Below are 23,948 nucleotides of genomic sequence, written 5' to 3'. Positions count from 1 at the left end.
TGAGACTAGATGAAGCAATTAACTCAATCTACAGGGTAATGATAACCATAAAATGTCCTACCATGTAAACGTTATATTGCTGCATATTATACCTTGTAAACAGTATGTTACTGCAACCCCATTTCACACACATATAATCTTTATCAAAAACAGTTTATTGCTTATTGCACTTGGCCATATTTCAGTTTAGATTAAGTGTGCTGCCCCACTCATATTGCATAAAACCACATCTGACTCATGGACGCTGTTAACTGTCTGTGTCAGACTGACCACTTCACACTGAGATACAAAGACTGATACAATCAGTAACCCCCCTTAATGTTTGTTATTACCTCACATGTAGAAGCAGTAGTGTGCGATGTTTTTATTGTGGAGCTTTGTCTCCCTCTAATGGAGACTAATGGAACTCACACACACAATCAGAGACAGTATGTTAAGAGTTTACTCAAACTTACCTGTCCTGACATTTTTTCGCGTACAAAAACATTTAGCAAAATAAGAACCCGTCACGAATCACATGTGTCATGCTCAAAAGTTGATGGAAGTATAAAGAATAATGCTGTTAATATCCTGCGGGCTATATTTGACATAGAACAGGCCCTCCTGATTCATCCTAGCCTGTGGTATGTCAGTTGTGAAACAGTAAGCCTTTGCATGACACCTATACAGGTAAAACAGGAATGTGCTGGTGGGGGTAGAGAGCCAGAGGAAACGGGGTTACACAGGGCAACTGCAACACACCACAAACACAAGAGCGAGTCTGAAAGCTCGACATTCAGCGCAGGAGAGTTCAGACGGGTTGTAGCTCACCAGGCTTTGTTTGGTAGATTGTTTTTCCTACAGTGTGTGCAAAAAATATCATCACCTGCTTTTTTTTTTTTAGTACAAATCAGTGTTTCAACAATGTTTTAGAGGCGTTGTCTTGATGCAAGCACAGCTATCTGACTTATTCTGAGTTGTTTTAAGATGCTGACAGCACATTTCAGAAGTTTTCAAGGCTGAAAATGTGACTCATTACTGAACAAAACACACATTTCACTCAGATAACCTCCGTAGATATGAAATATATGTTAGCAGAAAGACCTGTTGATAAAGAATACTTTAAGGCTGATGCATACCTTAAAAATATACATGTTTAAGTCATGTAATCCAAAGGAGGATTTTAGGATAAGTCCCTAAAGTTGGGCTGGTTCTCAGTACTGCTTCTTCCCTTAAATGACAAAGACAAACCCCGGGATTTTATTTCCTTTCTGTCAGAACCAGCCGAACAAGTTTTCTTCTTTCGCTGAGGGCGGAAAAGGCCTGGCTGGTACAACACAGTGACCTCGGGGAGATGAGCTTGACAACAATAACCGAAGAGATAAAGAGGAAAAGTAGGCTAAAGAGACAGCCAGCCAGGCGCAGCAAAGACTTGTTGATATATGGGGGACAATAATTTGTTGCAAAATAAAGCCGCTGCTGCTTACTTTCAAACTGAGTGAATATATTATTTTGGTTTGACACAAAGCTCTGCAAGCATATGGCAGTATGTCATATTTTCTGTAAGCTACAATAAGAAGTGAATGACCGAAACGTCATTACTATGTAAGATATGTCCTTATTGAATACACATTAAAAGGCATAAACAAGCATGGGGACTTTTATTTTGTTAAAAATAGGACTTACCCGTGAATAAAAAACTGTGGCCACAAATGGTTTAACAACCCAGAAAGGAACATCGACGCAAACATATGTACATCAAAATATGGCTTAACAACGCAGTCTTCAGGTCAAAACATGCTTAAATGGCAGGAGTCAGTAAACCCACACAGAGCATGTACAATGGCTTGCATAAACAGTCGCACAGGAACAAGAATGAGGACGGTTGTGTTCTACCATCAGAGTCAATCCTCTGGCCTCACTGCTGAGATTGCATGGAGTGTAGTAACGTTAAACACTGCACACAAATACATAAGAACGTGCATTCTCTCCCTGCGTAAGAAAAAAAGGTTTGTGTTTCATTGGTGCATTTGCTTCAAAGATAAACAGTCCATGAATTTTAAAATGACACTCCAAAAGCAAAAAAAAGAAAAAGAAAACAAAGAGCACAACCACTCAGGGTAAAAGGCGCTCCAGTCCGTAACAGCAAAACAAAACAAAACAAAAAAAATCATAGCACAAGGAGAAATTTGTCCATCTAGTTGGCTACATCACTTTGTATGTACTTTTGTCTTGGTGTTGGCCTTCAGAGAAGCAGAGGAGCACCTGAAGAGTCTGTTTCGGTGTCATGGTGCCAGGCTGAGTAGGCCGTGGTGTTGCTGGAGGAGTACGCTGTGGGAGAAACAGCTTTATTTAATACACTGAAGGCAAAAAAAAAAAAAAACCCAAGGCAGTAAAAGAAAAAGCAAATACAGGAGATGCTAAATCAGGCCTTCCTATTAACTCCATACACTGGCTCCACTGATGCACCTAATGTTTTCATCTAAAAAGGTGCACTATGTAGTTTTAGGGAGGACACAAAGATCTTCACCGACTGATTTTTTTTTATTCCTAAACAGACTAAATAAACAAACTCAGTGTTTTCACGACTGATTCGACTGAAAAAACAAGCCGACCTTGGAGGACAACGCTGTATCACACAGATTTACTTTGTTTATATGTGGCAGACCCTGCCACCTTTTTAGCTTCAGAGTTCTGGAGAACTTATTTTCCTATGAGAACAGCTTGTTTATTCAGTTATACACATACATATTTCTGAGTTTGTATTATTACCTCATTAATACTTTAAATATTACAACTCTGAGTTTGAATTTCTTCTAAAAAAAAACAAACAAACAAACAAACTACATAATGTGGATGCACCCAGTAACACATTTTAAGTTCTTAACACATAAATGATTGTAAACAGTAACAAAGGTGCTTCAAAGGTTGAGTTTTTTCTATAAGCATACCTGCTAAATTTCAGGCACCGATGCGCCCCATGAACATTTTTAGTCGCACCTGACAGATTTTGAGAACATGTCTTTCAAGCTTACAGAATACATATTGCTCATGGCCCCAAAATGCACTGCAATGAAATGGAAGTCAAATCTTGCAGTGTCAGTTGGTTTGTAGCTCTCAGAGGTGAAGAGTTGCATAACTCTCAAGAACATAACCTCCTCGCTAAGGAAAATGTTTATGAAGTATAGCAACCTCTAGTCAGTCACATGGAGAATCTCCACTCTGACATTATGGGACGATCATGATCTCTCCATCTTCACACACTAATGCTGCAGAAGGCCATCACATTATCTGACTGAAGCCAAGTTATCTCTCCACCCATCTATTTTTTCTTTTTACTGTTTACATTCTCATCTTAATCATCTTGTGCAGATTTATCTTTGTTGTCGGTTATTTTACTTTTGAGTGTTATGTGAGTTTTTGTATTGTCGACTTGTGTCACTGTTGGGGTTTTCTGTTATATTTGAAAAACCTAAATAAAAACTGTGTTGAAAAAGAAAAAATACAGTAGATGCAACATCAGGGCTCCTCATCCTCATCAGGGTGCACCCATGTGCTGGTGCAGCCTCCCAATGTTTGGCTACTGAATCATTTATGCAATCAGACCAGCTAACTTTCAGGAGAATCAGAGTTTTGGGAACGGTCGCACCACGGGGCCCTGCACAAGAACAGTCGACCTGGTCCTCTGGTGCATTCCCAGGCTGTTATGTGAAAGTTGTGGCAACACAATGTGGTGTACCCTCATTGAAAGACATGTAACAGGACACCCCGCTCTTCCTCGCAGAACAACAGGGGCTCTTGCGAGCTAATCCATCTGTAACCAAAGTTGTTCGCTGAAGTGACATCATAAAAAACCTGGGACGTTCTGCGCTGTATATTTAATGAGACCTGATCTGCTGCTCTGGCAGGTGGTGTAGCATGACCGCTGAGCCGGAGGGGAGAACGAGGCAGATTGATAGGCGGGTGTTAGGTCGCAGCTAATGAGCGAGGGATTGTAATATGCAGAGAAAAAGGGGACAGGAATGCAGGGCTTTCACTGTTTAAAGCCTGGTATGTAACTGGAAAGTGGAGAGGAGGTGAGAAAATGCCTGCAGCTGCAGCAGCTACAATGGATTGCGAAGAGTGAGCCTCACACACTGATTCACCGAAGTAGTAATTATACCTCAATGACCACGGCGAATGAACGCATGATGACTATAATTAATATGATATGTGCAACCGCAATTCGCGCTCTCGTACTCTCTGCTGCTGATTGATTCTGGATCTTGTCCAACTCTTTATTATGCATGCATTTACAAAAGCAGGACAGAAATGTGTCCATGTTAAGGGAAGCTCCCGCTATGTACTCACTTCTCCCGCTGTAATGTCTCATCTTCCTCGCCAGCTCGTCCGATGGCGTCTGCTCTGACACTTTCACCTCTGGAACTGTGGCAGGGGACGAAACAGACACACACATAAAAAAAAAATTAAATGATCTCGAGCAGACGAGCGGCTGCGACAGAATTTAATCCGGTCATCTCTGCTATTGTGCAATATGCTTTGGAAGACAGCACGCGCCTGTTTGAACTTGCCTCAGATTTACCAATTATTATTATTAGGTCACTGCCTGTAAAATGGCTGGTGGATTAGGACTTAATAGTATGAGGCAAACAAAAGAGCCTGAGCAGCGTTCCAACAGAAGCGGTGAGTCATTAAGGGAAGACAGATGAGATGATTGGTATATTTGGTATGTTGCAGCCAGGTGGTAAAAACAGTTGCGTTATTGTGAACCCTAATTGTTTTAAGAAAATGAAATTGCGTGGTGTTCTCACAGTCACTGCTCATGAACGTGTTGGTCATGGTCTCGTTGCCGCTGTCAGGGAGGGTCCCGTCGCTCCTCCCGTTCGGACGCTGCCCCGCCGGCTGGTGGCTCTTGTTCCTCTTGCTCTTCCTCGTACTGATGCGGATGACGCCGTGCACCAGCTTGCACTCGGCCTCCTGCTCCTCCAGGTTGTAGTCCTGAGCGATGCTGTAGATGAGCTCGCTGATCTCGTTGGTCTTGCGGGAGAACGAGGAGTCGGAAGTGCACTTGGCCAGCTGGTCGATCTGGTGCAGGGCGTAGAGCTCCAGCAGCTTCTTGGTGATGAGAGAGTCAATGTCTGTGCCCGTGTCGCTCAGGTCATCCAAGTCATAGTCCTCCCGGGATAACAGGCTGGTGTTGCTCACGGGCCGCTGGCTTTCCCCTTTGCCAGGCGTACGGGTCCGTTTTGGGGCGGCAACCGGATACCTCACTGTCTGACCCGCGATCCGCACATCAGGATAGCGGAAGCTGTCGCTTGTTGGCAGCTTGGAAGCTTTGGTGGACTTGCTGGGCTCCAGAGGGATGCCACAGGTGGGGCTGGTCACGGCCATGCCATTAGGAGGCTCGCTGCCTGCTTTAGGGGGGTGGTCTGTGGAGCTCTCGTTAACAGGCAGGCAGGGCTCCCTGCTGCCATAAAATCCACAGGTCAGTACACAGCAGATAAGAGCCTTACAACCACTCCAGCCCATGGAGGCGCAGGAGCCGCAGGCATGTCTGCTGGTGGGCGTGCTGTCCGCCGAGCCAGGAATAAACCCAATCGTCTGCGAGCTCCGGCCCGTGCCATTGCGCGGCTGGCCTCTGCTGCGACCATACTTGTTCTCTGAATACCGGGAGTGGTCAGCGCGGTGCTCCCCATGAGAATCCTTGTAGGACTCCTGGCTGCTCTCCCTGGAGATAGTCCGAGTCTGTCTGTACTTGTCTGCTCTGGAGGTGGAGCCGTGGTGTTTGTGGTGGCGGGATGCCTGCGGAGCCCCTGAGCTGTGGCCAGGCATGGCTCAAAATGCCTGGGACCTGGAGTGGGAGAGGCATGTTTAGGGAAAAAAAAAAAAAAGAAAAAGAGAGAAAGAAAAAAAATTAACCAGGTGTAAACACCTCTTTTTGTTGTTGCCACACAGGCTTGTGGCATTAAACGCACCGTGTTGCGTTCATATAACCGTAAGAAGTAAACACTTCGCTTCCAGTAAAGTCACCTCCCATCAAACGCTGAGAATGTAAATAAAAGTGAGTGCAGTGATTGCTGGCCTGATACTAAGTTGGCTACTATCGTCGCGCCCTTAAAAGCTCGTTCGGCCCACAGAAAACGCAGCAAAGCAAAACTCTGAACCAAACCTCATTCAACTTCTAACCGTGTTTAATTGTACTTACAAAGCGTCCACTTGCCGCATAAGAGGAAACACTTGCGGCCGTCTTCTGTATCCAGGTGACTCGTTCGGCGAGCCAACCACGGAAGTCTTTGACGGAGGAAAACTTCTACTCGCGCCTTCGAACACAGAGAGGAAAGACTCGGAGTCCGGCCGCCCACAGACTCCCTGGAGACTTCACCTCACCGAGAGAACGAGGCTCTGCACACCTGAAGTCGGCTGCCTCGACCGAACGACACGACTCCAGTTCGTTCGCGTAGTCTCCGCTTTTTTTCTTTCTTTTTTTTTTTTTGGAAAACTCAGCCGTGTGTTGCCGAGAGTCTTCCAATGTTTGGCTATTACCTGCGGCTACAGCTAATCCCAGATCCTACACCCACCCACAGGTGAGTCGTGACGTCACGCGAGGCGGATATACGCGCAGAGAAGGAAAAAAAAGGGGGGTAGCAGGAGGTGGAACAAAAAATAAATGTAACGGAAGAAGAGCGGGAAAAGACACTTGCTGTAAATAGTGGGAACATTTTTTTTTTTACCGTTTCATAACCTGACTGTTATTTGGTGCCACGTGATGCAACATATGAAATGATGGTGAAACTCTGTACTTTTCCACATGTGAAAAAAAAAAAAAAAAAACACGCACATTCACATGCAAGGTAGGTCACACAGAGGTGCACGGCTGCAGAGCCAGCAGGTGTTTTCCACAGCCATATCTTTCATTCTGCCCTATTTCCCCCCCCCTCCACGGAAACACTTAATCACCCACTCTTTGGGTTGAAATAGTAGGGTCACCTCACCTGGAGAAATATATGAGTCTGTGTGGGAAGGTGGCTTTCACTGCAGTCACAATACAACATGAGCACACTACAGGTGGATACAACAAAAATGTATTTTATTTATAAGTGATGCAAATACAAGTTTCATAAATTACAGGAGAGTTAATCTCTATTCCTTTGGATATCATAATACTGATCACGTTATAAATTCTAGCATAATAAACAAACAATTTATTGTTTAATTTTTTGTTTCTACTAAGGCATACATACTCTTATAAAGACCTATTCTCACATGGATATACAGTTTCTTAGGTCAACACACATTTTCCATGCCATTGATCTACCATCTATGTCATCTATCTCTCTGGCAGTAATTTGCAGCATGATTAATATATTTAAAGTCATGACACCATCAAAAGCAATGATAAACACACACTATTAAAGGATATGATAGCCAACAATGAAAACACAATCATTATCTTTTCACCCTCAAACCGATGAAAGTCAGGTGAAGTTACATCATGGTCCACAAAACATTTCCATTTTGCTTGGCAGCAAAACAATGTTGCAGCATTCTCCAACTGAAGCAGATGGGGACTTGTTTTAAACATAAAAAAAATACACTGAAAAAAAAAAATGGCCCAGTCTAATTTAAGTCTCGAGGAAATCTCACGGCCTCCTGTGACTTGGATTTTGCCCAAGCAGTTTGGAGCCATTATGTTTTTTTTTGATGGAGAATGCTGCAACACTGTTTGGCTTTCCATCAGGGTGAGCAGATAATTTATTATTATCATTTCCTCAATAAATCGTTATTTTCGCTGTAAAATGGCAGAAAATGGGGGAAAATGTCGATCAGTGTTTTCCAAAGCCCAACTTATCAATTAATTGCTCTATTAAGATATTTAAAATAGTGGCACTAATATGAAAGAAGAAAGGGAACCACAGTTTGCTAAAATCAACAGGCTGACGATCTATTTTGTCTTCAACGTAGTCTATGTATTATATTTTTTATAAAATGTACAATAAACACGGAATATTAATGCTTATTTAGAGATAAAATGCTCCAGTTCCTTGGAAACACAAAGGCACTTTTAAGGTATGGCTAATAAGTCAGTGCAGTATGTACAGGAAGTTCATCTGCAAGAATAAACTACTCACATCTACATGTATTTCTTATTTACTCAGAGTATTTGAGCTTCATAGGCTCACGGGTGGGGAGGCTGTCACCTGTCTGACGTGTGTGTCTGTAGGAACCTAGAGGATACAGGTGTCACTCGGCAGCTGCTGTGACAGAGTTAATCCTTGTTGCCCCTTTTCCTTGCTGTTACCATTCGCTGCTGAAATGTGCCCCAGTCGAGGGTCTGAGTCGATCTCATATCTGTAGTGATACCCCTCCAGGACGTCTTGACATGCATCTCTCATCCCAATGATCCAATTCTTCATATCTTTTCGATTCAGGTAGAGAACAAGGAGAAACACCATCCCCACAAACCCCAGAACAAGTCCCAGAAAGACATAGGACGTCTGCAGGCTGAGGTCAGCCACCTCTGCTTGGTCTGGAACAACACATCCAACGGCCTGGACACTGAGCCCCTGCAGCAAGGTGCCATTCAACCCCCTTGGTGAGGCGCACCTTACAGCGTGCACGTCCACCTGAGCTCTTGACTCATTCAGCCAGGACACAAAGTCTTGGATCTCACAGGAGCAGGTGTAGGGGTTGTCCCCGAGGAAGACTTGGATGTTCCCGAGCGTCTCCAGCTCCCGGAGAGCATCAGCGCTGAACTTGCTGAAGGCATTGTGTGAAAGGTCCAGCACCTGCAGCTGGTTCATGCCAGAGAAGGTTCCGCTGTAGACCGTCACCAGAGAGTTGTTAGTAAGGAAGAGCTGCTGCAGGCTGGGGAGGTGAGAGAACATGCCCGGGGGCAGCAGGGAGAGCTGGTTCCCAGAGAGGTCGAGGCGGAGGAGCCCTCTGAGGCTGCCCCAGCGCAGAGCTGTGGCGAGGTCGGTCAGGGCGGAGAAGTTGTAGAGCGAGCAGCTCAGGCTGAGCTCCTGAAGGGGACTGCCGGGTATGCTGAGAGCTTCTGGATGGATGAGCACCAGCTGGTTCCCACTGAGGTCCAGGAAGCGCAGGTTGAGGAGGGCAGAGAAGCTGTGGGAAGCCATCTCTGTGATCCTGTGAAGATGACTCACACTGTAAACATCTGTTCTTGGACATTTAATGTTATATTTTCATGCAAATAAAAACCACAGAAAGGAGAAAACTCAGAGAAAATGTATTTATTAGATATACATCAATAAAGTTAGTCATATTATCCAAATATGGCTTCGTATGCATGAATGACACGAAGCAAAAAAACAACCGACAATCTCACCTATTATTGCTTAAAATGATGTTAGTGACATTCTCCAGCTCTGCAAAAGAATCAGGTCCAATCTGATGTATATCATTCCCTGTGATGAAGACAGTCCTTGCATATCCTGGAACACTTTGCGGCACCGCGAGCAGATCCTTGGAAACGCATTTCACTGTGCGAGTGACAGCAAAACACTCACAGCCAGAAGGACACTCAGAGCACAGGTGCGGTGTGCAAAGAAGGACTCCCAGAAACACCCGGAGTGCAAAAACACACATCTCTGAAGTGAAGCCAATTAAAGAGAATGATACAAAAAAACCCCAAAACAAAACAAAGTAAGTCACAAGAACGAACTAGGGAAAATAAAATAACAGTTCCACGTGAATTTTATATGTCAAATATCGAACACGAATGCTGCAGAGGCGGCAAAGAGCACTCCAGTGTCAGCCCCTCGAAATCTGCTCCACTCTGGGAATAAAGAAATTGATGGGAGTTCATATCACACACTATCTGCCGGATGGAGAAGGTATGTGGTTCCCTTAAAGGTACAGAGGACAATTAGGGCGTCCACAGCCTGTGACCTCCAGCAGTCTGCCAGGGGAGACTTTAAAAGCTTTGTACACAGCACATCAAAAATCAACTTAAAGGAATATCACACTGATAGAGATATACAATATAAATAATACTTGTTTGGGTACATAACATCAGAAGAAACCAGTAAAATAAATAATACATAATGTTGTATTGCTTGTTATAAGTATGTTTTCAGCAGATTAACATTCCAGCATGAGGATGCACATTTAGCAAAGCAAATAATACACGTAAAGAAAACCCTTAACATATTTGCAGCGGAAAGAGGAATGTAGGGAGGAGGGCGTTTGTACAGCACAATACCACTATTTATCACATGTGGGCCCTACATCATTCTATCTTTGGTAGCGGTTCATATCTCTTAGACAAATAATTGATGAACACTTTTCGGTTTTAAGATTTCTTGCCTCATTTTGTAGTGATTCATCACTGAAATGTACATTAGCCGGCCTGGAATCACATTCATCACTGCCACTCCTGAAATATACATCTCTGGATTCAACAGCATTACTCTGCTGTGGTGTACTCTGGAAACAGATCATCTTCCTGTGTAACACTCTTTATAACCCAGCATGAGAAAAGCTGTGGCTGCGGTTCAATCTGAAGAGACGTTTTGCAGACACTGTAGCTTATGCATCTTGTTCAATCATAAATACTTGTGGTAGAAGAGAAAAACAAATGAATCTTAAAGGATAAATTTACCCAAAAACCCACATTCAGTCATTATCTACTCACAATTGGAAAGTGGGGTTTCCATGTCCACAAAACAGTTCTGGGGCTTCACATGAAACAGCGGCATTGCAGCATTTTTTCTAAACAACTGAACAGATGGGGACTTAATAAACAATGTGAAAAACTATGTTAAATGACGTCATACAGCTCATCTAGCATAATCCAAGTCTCCAGAAGATCTTTTTTAGACCCTTGACAGGCAGTCAAGCTGGTGCACCCTCTTCAGGCGAGGTGCATGATCACACTTTTAGCTCAGCCGCTACGTTGAAAATTTCAGCCTTGTACAGAGTGTAAATTACATCTTTGTGAATCAGTTTGGGATTTTGGGACACTTGGATTATGCAGGATGAGCTGTATGGAGCCACTGTTGTTTTTTTTTTTTACAATTTAACAAATTCCAATATACGTCAGTTGTTTAGGAGAAAGCTGTTCGTCTTTCCATCAGTACAGGGCTGAGTAGATAATGACCACATTTTTTATTTTTGGGTGAATTTATCCTTTAACTGTTAATCCATAAATGAATGACTGATTGCTGAAATGACCCACACACAGCTGGGTTTTGCCCCTAAGAAACATTCCAAAAGACTAGATCACGAACAGACGATGAAGTCCTTCACTTTAAAACCAAATGTCCTGCCAAAACACGTCATCAAAAAGCCAGTTACAATGTACAACCAATGTCTATGAGTCATCCCAGTGGGCTGCCTGCTCCACTACTGTAGGTTGAAGGTGAGGATGAAGGTGGCGAGGACTCCGCAGAGCATGAAGAAGGGGAGCCAGGTCTTGAGGAACGCTGCCCAGCTGAAGGACACAAAGAGGGAAACGTGTGTTACAGTAATCATCCACACCTGTATATTCACAGGGAGGGCAAAACGACTTCTCTTCAAATATTCCTGGACAGGCAAGGACATGTGTGGAGTGTGGAAGTATCACACTATCCAATCGCTTTACTCCCACGGGCCCACAGCTCCCTCCCTCCCCTTCTGTGAATGCACCCCAGCCGGCGTCCTACTGTCCTTTCCAACCAGCCAGCGCAGGGAGCCCCACAGAAGCGGTGACCTTCAGCGGTGACACAGAGGGGGAGCGCTGCTGTCAGTGATGAATTACACGACTCCCCTCCTCTGCGCTGTAGGAGTGTATTTGCAGAGGCAGCACAAACTGTGACGACAGAGCTCCCTATGTGGGTCAGCGGAGAATAATGAGGGGGGTTCTCTGTGCCATATGTCTCCTAATGCTCACGAGCGTCCGGCAGCGGAGCACTTTAAAAAACTGCGTACATGTTTGTGATGAAGATGCTTCAGGTGTGTTTGGTACAGTATTGTGGAAGAAGAATCCCCTCTGTGTTGAATCTTTTTTTCCCCCCATTTTCTGATAAATTGTTATATCAGAGTTTTTCCTCGATACGAATCAGGGGTCTAAGGGTGGACGGTACCTGTAGTTGTGTAGAGGGCATATGATGTACAGATTGTAAAGTGGTTTTTGTGATCTGTACAGTCGGGCTATTAAATTAAATCAGACTTGCTTTGTCGAACCATATCCATGAGAAACAAGGAAGTGCTGCATTCACTGCCGTGAGGTTTTGCTGGCTTGCCTGGGGGCTGCTGCAATCATATTGTAGACTCGACCATTAAGGTTTACTTAGTCCTTGGTTGGACCTTGACCAGGACACCCTGAAAGCATCTGCCAAATAATTGTCATGTAAGTGTAAGACAATGAGAGTTAAATCTGGTAAATATTCTGTAATTAATTGTTGTTTTGATGATTAAATTATCTTTCAATAATCCACAGAGGAGACATTAGGATGTTACAGCAACACACAGACACAAATAAATTCAGATTAGAGAAAAATAGAGAAACTTAAAAAATAATAATGTGTTTAAATATCACTGCCAAACATAGTGGAAAATACCCACCAGAGACAGATTTCAAGAAACACTTTCTACCTAAATAAAGAACAAGATGTGAACTTCGAGTGGAGGCAGGACTCTGTTTTCTAACGGCAACACAAATGTCAGACTTGGTCCAAAACACTTACCTCACGTGTTTTCCATGAATGAGAGACAGCACACACAGGTTCACCATGTTCCAAGACGTGCAATTGTCGTAGTGCATGAGGTTTAGAGCCATCGCCACGTGGGAATGACAGTTGTCTAAGCACAGATTGTGCTTCAACAAAACAGAAACAGAAGATGTTATTATATGAACACTGATATTGAAATGTGTATATTCAAAAATCTGAATTTTGTCTTACCGGTCTACATTTGTATTCCTCAGATGCGTCCTGCACTGCTTTGTCCCACATTGCAGGACCGTTACCGCACACTTTGTCCACATCAAGTTTCCAATACCTGCAATATTAGTTTATTATTATTTGAATCAGTGATTAGGTGTAACCCCGGTGTGGAAATCAGGGTTGCAAGCGTACTGTCATTGTCAGCGGAATGTCATGGTATGATCACGGCATACACAATCATATTTATAACTATGATTAAAGGTGCGCAATATAGTTTTTTTTTTATTAATTCAAACTCAGAATTTAAACATTTACAATATTAATAATTTAATAATACAAACTGTAGAAATATTCCCAGGAAACAGCTTGAAGCTAGAAAGGTGGCAGGGTCCGCCAAATATAAACAAAGTAAAACGGTATGAAATTGGGCTGCCCTTTAAGTTCAGTTTGTTTATTCAGTCATGGAAGTGAAGAGCGTTTGTTTATTTGGTTTGTTCAGGCATTAAAAGAAAATCAGTCAGTGAAGTGAAGTCATCTTTCTCTTGCCTGAAGAATTTCTTCCTCAAAACTACACACAGTAGTGCGCCTTTAAATTTGTTACCGTGCCCTTACAGCCATGAAAACAAGGGGAAATTCTGGTTGAACAAACATTTTATTACAATTTCACAAAATAAGATTTCATCACAGATGTGAAACCTGATATAAACTGGAAATATATCGTTTAATGACAGCAATATAATATAATTCAATACCATTTTTAGGTAATATACATTACATGAGATGATAACGTTCAGTTTACATACCACGATATATATCTTAACTGCTGCCCCCCCAGCTGAAACACACCTATAAAATACAATTTTTTGATCAATAAACTTACTTTGTTGGCCGACCAAAGCCCATATTGTCCTCCTAGAGAAAAAAAAAAGAGTCAGAATTGAAAAACATTTTCTAACTCATTCAACTGATCTTGTGCTTTTGGTCAATGTGATTCAGGCTTCAACGCTCAATAATCAATAAAAACAATACATAATTAATAATTCAGCAGCACGTCAGCATGACATCACAGACTGCAGGCTCGCCTTTTTAATCCCCATCTAGCTACTGAGCCATTACAATGAAGTGAAGTGCTGCATGAGGTGGAATCGCTTACTGTAGCCGATAAAAACACGGATAGATTGCTCTAATTGCTTAAAGCTTCTTTTTTTTTTTTTTTAAACTCACCGAGACAAAGTACGATCCTGCAAAATCTCTGATGATCCCAGATGAGGTGCAGATACCCATGTGACCAATGAAGGGGAGCACCCACCTGCAGGATGCACCCACAAGACACAATACGTCCATACATGAGTCACTTATTGTCCGTTTTAAAGTGAGTGGACATTATAAAGTGCAATTAGTGCAGTTTTTATTAATGTAGCAGAGATGTAACCAGTGGCTAGCGTCCATCTGTTACACGCTACGTTACGTTACGCGCTAAGCTAGCAGGACAGAGACAACGTGTTAGCGTCTTACGATAAGAGAGGAATAGGTGTCCAGACAATGCAGTAGGGGTAGCGGCTGCTTTTTCGGTCGCTTTTCAGGAAGTCACCGTGGTAACTCATCATCACGTCGGTCTCGTCCACCTCCGCCATCACAGCCCGGAGTGACAGGCGCTGACAGTGACGCAGAGGCGGCGCGAGGCGGCGGAGTAGGAGCGGAAGCGCGCAGTCGCCTCCAACCGTTGGGCCGTGAACGCATCACCGTCCATCTGTTCGTTTTTTTTTGTTTTTAATCGTGATTTAATCTAAGGATTTTGTAAATAACGCAGGGTTACAGTCGTTAAGTGTTTACCACAATTTGTTAATGATTTGTAATGATTCCCGAGCATTCCTATTTCGAAGAATGGGTGTATTTTATCTTATTTCTGTGTAAAAGGCTGTTTTCTAATGTTCAAAGTGCTCAAGAGTATGGAGGAGTGAACCTGCCATAATGTCATTAAATGCACCAAAAATAAATGAAAAAATAATTAAGGCATTGAGTAATTTATCAAATGTGACACAAAGAGATGTTTCTGCTTTGATTTTCCTCTGTATTTATTCAACAATACATTTTTTTTACATTCCCATTTCATTTAAACGTATTTATCATACACTTTTTTCTCTATGTAAATCAATAGTTGAATTAATACAAAGGTACATAACTACAGAGATACATATCTGTGGCACATTTTATGAATTATTCAAACCAAACACATATTCTTAATTATTTTGTGAATTTAATGGCGTTAAAAAAAAAAAAAAAAAAAAAAAAAAAGATTTTTGTTAAAAAAGCCAGTTTTTCAGGCAAGGAAACTGTATCATGTCTGCCCTATTTGGCAGCGAAATTCACAGTCTCAGTCAGCGAGGAGCTTCATCATTGTAACCTCCACTACTCCTAAAGCTGGGTCACCTCGTTAATGCGCAGTATATGGGGCATGAGACGCTCCCCCGACCGCTCATGCTTGTGATGTACTGTTCTCGTGCTGGTTGCTTAGCAGTCAGCAAAAACATGGAGAAAAGCAGACACTGATGAACGAGCATTATAAAGCTCATACCGTAGCCTCACCTACATCGTATCTCCCCTGCCTAGTTAGTCATGTGTACTGTCATGTGTATGTGTCACTGCTGTACGTGTTGTGTAAGTGTTACACTCGAAGGACAAATGAATGCATCGCCGAATTAAAGAAGAAAAAGCAAAAAGACTAGACGGTGTTCAATAATTTTATTCTTTGCTTTGTATGCAACAAATGTTATTATAGGATTCCTCAAAGAAAAACAGTGTGATTCAAATTCATGAACAAAGTAAAACATGTGGAAGCCTAGTGTTGCATGTTGTTGAAGACCCCTTCCTTAACATTTACCATGTTTGGGGGCAAAGAAAAGAGCAAATAAGCCGTTCTCTGACTTAATGGATAGGATGGCTCTGTGTCCTTTTTCTGCCCACAACTATGGTCAAAAAAAAAAAAGAAAAAAAAAAGCCTTATGCCAGCAGGGCTGAACACCTGACTGCAGCAGGTGATGGAGCCATGCAGCTATTAGGCAGGAATCTCATCGCTGCCAAATATTTAGCACATCAGTTGCCATATACCACAAATTAGCATCTGTGTCCCACTTATACCCAACGGAAGCTTCACACTGACATCTCACACCAAACATTTGCAATCATTGGGGACTTGATGTAAAACAAAAAGCTGTATTAGAAAGTGTTTTTTTTGTTTTTTTACAAATATTTTTTTGTTGATCTTGTCAACAGCCTACTGTAGTAAAACCTCTTAACTAAAAGGAGCACAGTATGCCAAAATTATGTTTCAATGAAACAAAGAAAACAAACATTAATCCTTGGCCATTAAAATGGTCGATGACAACCTTTGGCAGAAGAAACCGCTTGCTGTTTTTTTTTCTTCCAATAGTTGTAAACTAAACAAAGCTCATAAATACATTTCATTGGAGCAACATGTGCAACTTTCACAACTTGGCGAGTGACAATTCATTCTAGGCTTCCTGTGACCAAAACTCCAACTGAAAATATGATCAGGTCTAACTCAGAATCGATGACTTGGGTGTGCAGCCTTTTTCTGAGATGAGCGGGCACTAAGACTCTTAGCTCGGACTGTGGGGCAGACCAGAGATGCAACAGAGCACCGTCTTCTGGTCTCTGATCCGATCCTCCACGGAGGAAACTGTGACTGTGTGGCCACTTTGACCTGAAAATTGGTCGCCTGACCGCAGGACTCTCCTTCGACGTGTTGTGTGTCTCTCCAACATAAACCTGAGGAGGGATAAGTGCTGAACTCCTCCTTCTTCGTGAGAAACTGGGGAGTGAAGTGGAAGGTGCTCTCTCCTCAAAAGGTGTCCCCTCCCCGCCGCCGCCATCACAGGGGTGGAGGGAGAGGCTGAGGTGTTGTCGGTGCTTTGAAGGGGCGAGATGGGTGTCTTCTCCACCCTGCATGAAATCCTCTCCCCAAATGTAGTCTCCACCAGTCCTCTCTTTGGACAGGGGAGGGCGATGCATAGTGCAGAGATGTGACATGACATTCTTTCAATGTTTCTGTCAGAAGGGGGGGTAAATTAAGATTCAAACAGGAGCTGGGAGAGTGATCTGCTTCCTATATCCATTCTATAGAATGGCTGACAGTTTGTTTAGCTTGGCCGACACTGAACTTGTCCCTCTGAGCTGTCTTCGTCATCCGAGCCATCGGGGCCGACGCCACGTAGGCCTGTGATACGATAGCCCATGTTGAGCAGCATTACCTCCAGCGGGTCAGCGTTCATGCGCCGCTGGTTCGCCTGAGCAGCACCGTCCATGTCCTCCACCACTCGCCCGTTCTCACACTCTGTCTGCATCATGACAAAGTAAAGGGAAGGAGATAGGGACACAGAATCAGATGTAGTAGAAAATCAGGTTTAAATTGGGTTTTTCAGTCATTTTTGACAGCACAAACAAATACGCTCCTTTTCCACAGAACTATGTTCAACTGTTACCTTTAAATGCACCAAGTGAATTTTGACAACAAAGATCACATAACTGGTCAACAAGGCCTTCACTAGGCCAAAGGCTTTGACAAATGCAGCCGTCTTTGCAGGAATCTGGGAACATCGCCAGAACATCTTTTGTGCTTCACATTTGTTTCACGTTTCACGAGCAGACATTCTGAGTTACAAATATCAACAAATATTTTCACCATGTGATAGATCAAAACCATTCTATCGGTCACATAATCCCTATGATTTTTGAATAATGTAATGAGATCATGCTATTCCCCAACTTCTGTTAAAATGTAACATAATGTATACACTGTAACACACTGCAGTTGTTTACCTCTGCTCTGGGGCTCCATAATCGAACCACAGGGTCAATACCACTGGTAGCCAGGAAGCAGTAGCTGGGATGGGGCTGCAGGCAGTTGACTATGGACTCGTCTCCCTGTAGGATCCTCACAAGATTCGTTGTCTCCTTTTCCCAGATAAAGAAGGAGCCGTCGTCTGAGCCACTGACGATGTACTGGCCTTTGCTGTATAGAGAAAGGAAACCATTCATACGTGCCTGACCAGCCAGGCTCACGAGACATGTCAGATATACATGGAATCACAACATTGTGCCACCAATACCTTCACAAAACACTTTTTCACTTTACCACCATACCGGCTTTTTCCAAGCTCAATATGACACATGCATTTTTACAATCTCACGTTTGAACAACAAAAACTAAGGTGACCACAGATCTATGATACTTTTGTTTGTAAATAATCACCTTTTTTGGCAAATATAATCAAATATGTGGCTGTACTGAAACGTCAGGTCTTAAACTGGAATAGTTAACTTTTGCACAATGACCTAGTTCTTAGAGCATACATTTATGAATGAAAAGCTATTTTTCCACTGATGGGTTCTGCCCTACTTATTCTCCACGATAGATGTAACAGTCCGTATCAAGCAACAGAGCTCGTGGCTGCCCCCTAGTGAGGCATCATCAGACTGGCGGGGACTGACCTTCCAAAGAAGTTGGCCTCTTTGATATCAGTGGTAGTGTTGCAGTGACCACAGTATCTGTGCTTGTAGTCAAAGCTGCGCTCTCTCAGAACCAACTCGTCCTCAGGGATGGACTCCTTCCGACTGAATGAGTGGAATCGAATTGAGCTGTTGGACTTCTTATCGTCCGCTGGTGAGGAGGAAAAGATAATACGCATTACTCTTTCACATCCAATCCTGATTCTTTCACCTGTTACCGATGAGCCTGTTTACCTGTGGAATGCTCCAAACAGGTGATTTTTGAGCATTCAACAACTCTCCAAGTCTTTTGTTGCCCCTGTCCCAACAGATTTAAACATCAAATTCATCATAAAAACGCATTTACAAAAATACCTGATTCTGTCTTAGTGAAGAGAGCAGCCTTGATGTCTTTATCCAAGGCATCACAGGCACTGCTGTGCGCCTGCTCCGGAAACTTTCCTTTGAAATCATCCAAGCACTCCAGAGCTTCAGCCACGTACTTAAGCTCAAAGAGGCACCGTGCCAGTCGGAAGTGAGCCTTCAGATGAGCGGGGTTCAGCGTAAGAGCCTTCAGACAGTCCCTGAGGGCGTCGTAATGGTCTCCATCCCTGTAAATCACATGTGAGCAAAGGCTTTAGAGCCTTCAGGAGTTGACGATGAATCGCCTCTCTGCAGTGACACCATGATGCGTACCATTTGCGCTTCATGTAGGCCGCAGCACGGTTCCCGTACAGCATGGCGTTGGAGCTGGCTTGATGAATGCCTAAACTGTACAGCTGGATCGCCTGCGTCCACTGTTGCCGCGCAAATGCATCATTGGCTTGTTGTTTGATCTTCTCCAAGTGAGGGGGGAGCTCAGCAGAACTGAAACGGAGAGCAGAAGAAATGTGAATCAAGATCATTTCATTAATCGAACAAAATGATGTACAATATATGATTAAGTCATAAAAATAAATATTTTTTTAGGTGGTATGGTAAAGATGAGCGTCGTCAAAGCCTGAGAAAAGCAGCCGCTGTAGTTGGATGGCCACAGATACTTTTGTAATCCTTGCCAGATGGCAACAGGGCGAACAGACTATAAGACTGGGATGGGAGTCGTGAACTCAAGTGTGTTCATGCTCAAACTTTTTACCAGTCATTCTGTATCTAAAAGACAATCACAGGTGAAAAAGCAATTACCTAGAGCAGAGCTTGCTTCCGGCAAAGCGGATATGGCTGGTTGGCAAGTGAATTCCATTGGCGACACCATTAGTTGTCTTTCCATTCTGTACCTCTCCTGAAAAATCTACGTTTTAAAAACCAACAACACATATAGATACGGTACATTGTCACTTGTCTTAAATGGCACAGACCTACCTGTTGATGTCTGGCACTTTTTTGGAAGCAAGAAGGTGTATGGCCTCTGTTTAAATGTCAAGTCAAACAGGTAGACCTGGAAGAACAGCGTGAATACACAAAAACCAAACGTTTAATATGAAAACAGAAATGAGTAACTCCACTCACCAATCCTTGTCTGCTCTGAAATGCTTTACCTGTTCTCCGCCCATGTTAACGAGTAGCTCGGTACCATCTGGACTGAAGGTGACATAGGTGGCCACCAGGACTCTCAGGCGGTTATTGTAGTCTGGGAGTTTAACTGGCAGGTGACCTGTAGCATTCCAAGAAAAGGGGATTTTATTCATCCACATCATTCACAGTCAATAATTTGCAATGGAAATGTGCCCACTTAATGATTTTGATAACCAACAAAAATTCCACCTGCAACATAATACTGCCCGGCTCCGTCTGGGATGGGTTTCTGCCTGTCACAGAATGTGTGCACAGCTGCAGATGTGCCCTGACTCACAGATTTCCTGTGTAAGTAAAGAAAAACATTATTGGAACTTAGCTGGGCATGTTTATGTCAAAACCTGGAATGGGGAAAGTACAACATTTCAGTGGCTGGCTGTTGAGTCTTTATTATCATAGACTGACAGAAAAAAGAAAAAAACAAAACAAAAATACCCAAACTTAACCGACCTGTAGTTGTGAATCATCCTGATGTCATAAAGGCGAACAAAAGGCCCGTTGGCTCCCACGGCCAGGTAGTTGTTGTCCCGTGGGTTGACAGCTAAACACTTGGCCTCTACCAGCTGACCACAGAACTCTGTCAGGTCAATCAGCACCTCGGAGCGTTTGCTGCTCTCCCTCAAGTCATACTGTCTGCAGTGGACAAGGAGAGAGTGAACACGTTACCTGTGGCAGGGTCGGGCATGGGACAGCTTTCTGACTGATCCCTGGGCTCTTACCTGATGATGCCATCCTCCGCAGCGCTCCAGAAGGTGTTGGGCCACATGGGTGCTGTTGCGATGCGTTTGACCCTGTTGGTATGATCTGAAAACATATGGATGGTTTCCTTCACCGTCAGGTCGTGCACATGGACCTTTGTGTCGGCTGCGCCCGTTACCAATATCCTATCCCCCGAGTGAGGGAGGAACTGTGCGCAAAGACAAAAACACAAGCGATAAATACAGGCACAATGTTTCACGGTGCATTCTGTTTAAAGATCGCATAGTGGTCCTATTAATGCCAACAGTAACCACATATTAAGGCATTACTAAGGTGTTTACATAGAGAACGTATATAGCCAATCCATTGCTATTGACACTTCTGTGCCATAGATCATAGTTAAAGGCTTTAACATCACCTCCACATCACCATAGACTGATATATTGCCTCCAGTATTTAACCTCATGCCCTCAGGACAATTTTTGCATGAAGGACAGTCAAAGATGGACAAAGACGGTTTTCAAACAAACAACATGCCACTCAATAAATAGCCAACAGTGCCATCTAATGTACAGGAAGTGTATTTCTATCATAGAGTATTTGCTGATGGCTAGATAATGAAATAACACAACCAGAACATGGTGTCTGATTGTGCTACACCTTACTCACATCACTGCCTTAATCACATTAGGATGAAGCTATCAATGTGCATGTGAATAAAGCCACTGTGAAAAGATTTCAGCCCGCTTTCCCTTCCACCGTACAACACAGTCATCCTACACTGAGTCCGCCTTACCTTTACAGAGAATATATTGGCAGCATGACCTGTGTGCATAGTTGTAAGCTTCTTGTGCTTGAATGGATCCCAGATGACGGCATGTTGATCATCTGAGCCTGAGGCCAGTAAACTGAAAACAAACACGACCATTGGGTCAGGCAACAGTTGCAAGCATCATCTTTACTGCTAATGCCACTTTAAATCTCACACTCTGGAACATAGTAGGATGAGTAATAATGGACTCTCTGTATACATATGCTATTAATTTATAAGATAAATTACAGCTACTGTCTACAGACCTTCGGATTAGAAATTAGAATATATAAACCAAAAATTGTGATCTGTTAACTGAATCCATTGTCTTGGATTTGTCATCTTCCAATTGAAGTAATTTATTTTTGGCGATTTAGATCAGCTCCTCCATGAGCACCCAAGGTGTCAAGGATGAGACAAATAATAACTTGCCTATGAAAGAGCCATTGGAGGCATTCAAATCCAATGACAGAGTTGTGACATGTGTCATTTTTTGTTTCAGCGGCAATATTTAGATATAAACACAAGTAGAAAAGCACATATATTTTATTTATATACATAACAGAACAACAATAGTCCATTGCTGTACACACTGTGTCTATACACTGCCTCAGACTAAGAGTTTTGATTATACAGTGACCCAGCCACTGATCCCAGGTCAGAGACAATTGTACAAAAGGAGACTTACTCTCCTCGTTCATTCCATTCCAGACAGTTCACACAGCCGGTGTGGCCCTGTTGAGACAAACAGTAAGAAGTAGAAGATATAATAACACACAAAAATACCATCTTTTCACAACTTGTTCCCTCTACATGCACACACACACAGCTGCTGTCACTGACCTGGAGCTCAGCCTCCAGTCCAAGTCTCTTGATGAAGGGGTCAGTCACATGATAGGCCCTTTGAAAGCCCGATGCTCTCTTGTCCTGAGGACAAGACATGAAGTCTCCATCACAGTGTCGCACACAAGAAAGAATTATTACAAAACTGTAATCAATCATTTCAGTTGTGGACGATCTGTTTGGATTATCCCAACCAAAATCATTTCTGTGTTTGATAAACACATTGTCTGTTCACTGGTAGACTGGGCTTCTAGGATGCTCTGAGAATTGTTTACTCACTCTGATCTGCCTGTGCAGGATGTCTCTGGTGATGTTGACAGTAGTCATGGCCTCACCACAAAACATAAATTAGGGTTCCAGTTGTCAGAGCTCAGATGACATTTACTCTGTTTTTCTCGAGAAACAGCTGTAGAGAAGTAGAAATCATTAGGTTATTGTAGATCACCCAGGAGGAACACAAGGCAGTGATTTGACGTTGGCTCAATGATTTTTATAAAGTAAGAGTAAAGACAAAGTGGTCAGTAGGTACTTGGATTATTCACTCCGTGTAATTTTTTTTTAAACAGCTGAAACGTAAGCTGGTCTACAGACTTTGTTTACACCAGTGCCTGCACAGTGGGTTTGCTCCCGTCAACGAACGCCAACAACTTAGCTAACTAGCTAATGCTAGCTATGCAGGCGTCTCAGTATTATAATCAACTGATCATTTCGCACACAATGACAATGAATTCAACGTTAAGTCGCTGTTAGCCAGCCAAAACCGTTAGCCACCTATGCATCAGGCCTTTAAACGGACCTGTCGTTAACCAAGTAGCTGGTGTTAGCGTATTTGCGTTACCTTAATAGCTAAACATAACGTCTTCATCATGTAACGCTAACATTTGCAACGTTTTAATTGCAATCTGTGACTGTAAAATAATTCTCACCGCTTTTCTTGAACTAAAGGGGCTTCTGTCAAGAAATGTCCATTTAATAGACGTGATGAATCACACTGTGTGTGAGTTTGTTGACAGGGTTCACGCTAATACCTTCTCTGACTTGAACACAAACCTCCTCCCACTGAGCGTATCACGCAACTTTGTTCCGCCAGCTAAAACAGAGCAAACACTTCCGCCCCTGTTCGTTTCAGAATAAAAGCGCTCTCCCTACAAGTTACAGCTAGCATTAGCAAACCTTTCACATTAAAGCACAAGAAGCAAACAAAAGCAATTAACCAGCAAATTAACAGTTTACATAGGGTAATGTGTGATAATAAGTTACAATCTCCCTATCTCATCTCAAGGTATATTTTCTGACACGTGTAAAACATACACAAACAGTGTTAGGAATAATCAGTTTACTGTAGATTACACTACTCAAAATGTGTGTAGGATTGTGGGATTTAATATGGATGCCTATATGTATGTGCATGGATATGCAATACAAGTCAGTTGAAATGTGGCATATTATTCTATTGGGACCAAAATTATTCACAAAACGCAAAATAAAAATATACCACTACCAATATACTTAACTACTTCTGAGAAGTGATAATGACAGCAGTGAGAATGAGGAAGAAAAAATGGCCTATGATAAATAAGAGATGTAGATCACTGGTATGGTCTGACCACGTTTCAGTTGCAGTTTGTGGATGTAAAGATCTAATGAATGGGCTA

The 23,948-nt window shown here is 42.9% G+C and overlaps 4 protein-coding genes across 4 annotated transcripts; all 4 read right to left on the bottom strand.

Moving 5' to 3' along the window:
- Window positions 1-1,620: 1,620 nt before the first annotated feature.
- On the bottom strand, window positions 1,621-6,562 carry kdf1a (keratinocyte differentiation factor 1a). The gene is made up of 4 exons (XM_037073601.1): window positions 6,185-6,562; window positions 4,791-5,830; window positions 4,330-4,404; window positions 1,621-2,310 (listed from the first exon to the last, which is right to left on the bottom strand). The coding sequence occupies exons 2-4, from the start codon at window positions 5,809-5,811 to the stop codon at window positions 2,225-2,227; spliced, it is 1,182 nt and encodes a 393-aa protein (XP_036929496.1). The 5' UTR covers window positions 5,812-5,830; window positions 6,185-6,562; the 3' UTR covers window positions 1,621-2,224.
- An 823-nt stretch (window positions 6,563-7,385) lies between these two features.
- Window positions 7,386-9,262, bottom strand: tpbgl (trophoblast glycoprotein-like). The gene has a single exon (XM_037073603.1). It carries the CDS (start codon window positions 9,111-9,113, stop codon window positions 8,205-8,207), a length of 909 nt encoding a protein of 302 aa, XP_036929498.1. The 5' UTR covers window positions 9,114-9,262; the 3' UTR covers window positions 7,386-8,204.
- Window positions 9,263-9,672: 410 nt separating this feature from the next.
- LOC119005733 (transmembrane protein 222-like) lies at window positions 9,673-14,621 on the bottom strand. Its single transcript, XM_037073604.1, has 6 exons — window positions 14,376-14,621; window positions 14,085-14,169; window positions 13,741-13,772; window positions 12,879-12,975; window positions 12,663-12,793; window positions 9,673-11,428 (listed from the first exon to the last, which is right to left on the bottom strand). The coding sequence occupies exons 1-6, from the start codon at window positions 14,492-14,494 to the stop codon at window positions 11,341-11,343; spliced, it is 552 nt and encodes a 183-aa protein (XP_036929499.1). The 5' UTR covers window positions 14,495-14,621; the 3' UTR covers window positions 9,673-11,340.
- A 966-nt stretch (window positions 14,622-15,587) lies between these two features.
- On the bottom strand, window positions 15,588-23,380 carry wdtc1 (WD and tetratricopeptide repeats 1). Its single transcript, XM_037073600.1, has 16 exons — window positions 23,220-23,380; window positions 22,573-22,699; window positions 22,294-22,377; window positions 22,139-22,185; window positions 21,436-21,547; window positions 20,660-20,847; window positions 20,391-20,573; window positions 20,130-20,224; window positions 19,904-20,019; window positions 19,728-19,803; window positions 19,551-19,647; window positions 19,065-19,235; window positions 18,744-18,979; window positions 18,372-18,540; window positions 17,700-17,892; window positions 15,588-17,218 (listed from the first exon to the last, which is right to left on the bottom strand). The coding sequence occupies exons 2-16, from the start codon at window positions 22,636-22,638 to the stop codon at window positions 17,021-17,023; spliced, it is 2,031 nt and encodes a 676-aa protein (XP_036929495.1). The 5' UTR covers window positions 22,639-22,699; window positions 23,220-23,380; the 3' UTR covers window positions 15,588-17,020.
- Window positions 23,381-23,948: the final 568 nt, after the last annotated feature.

This window comes from Acanthopagrus latus, chromosome 17, assembly GCF_904848185.1.
Source record: "Acanthopagrus latus isolate v.2019 chromosome 17, fAcaLat1.1, whole genome shotgun sequence".
Taxonomy (NCBI): Eukaryota; Metazoa; Chordata; class Actinopteri; order Spariformes; family Sparidae; genus Acanthopagrus; species Acanthopagrus latus.
This window is presented reverse-complemented; position numbering and strand designations above follow the sequence as displayed.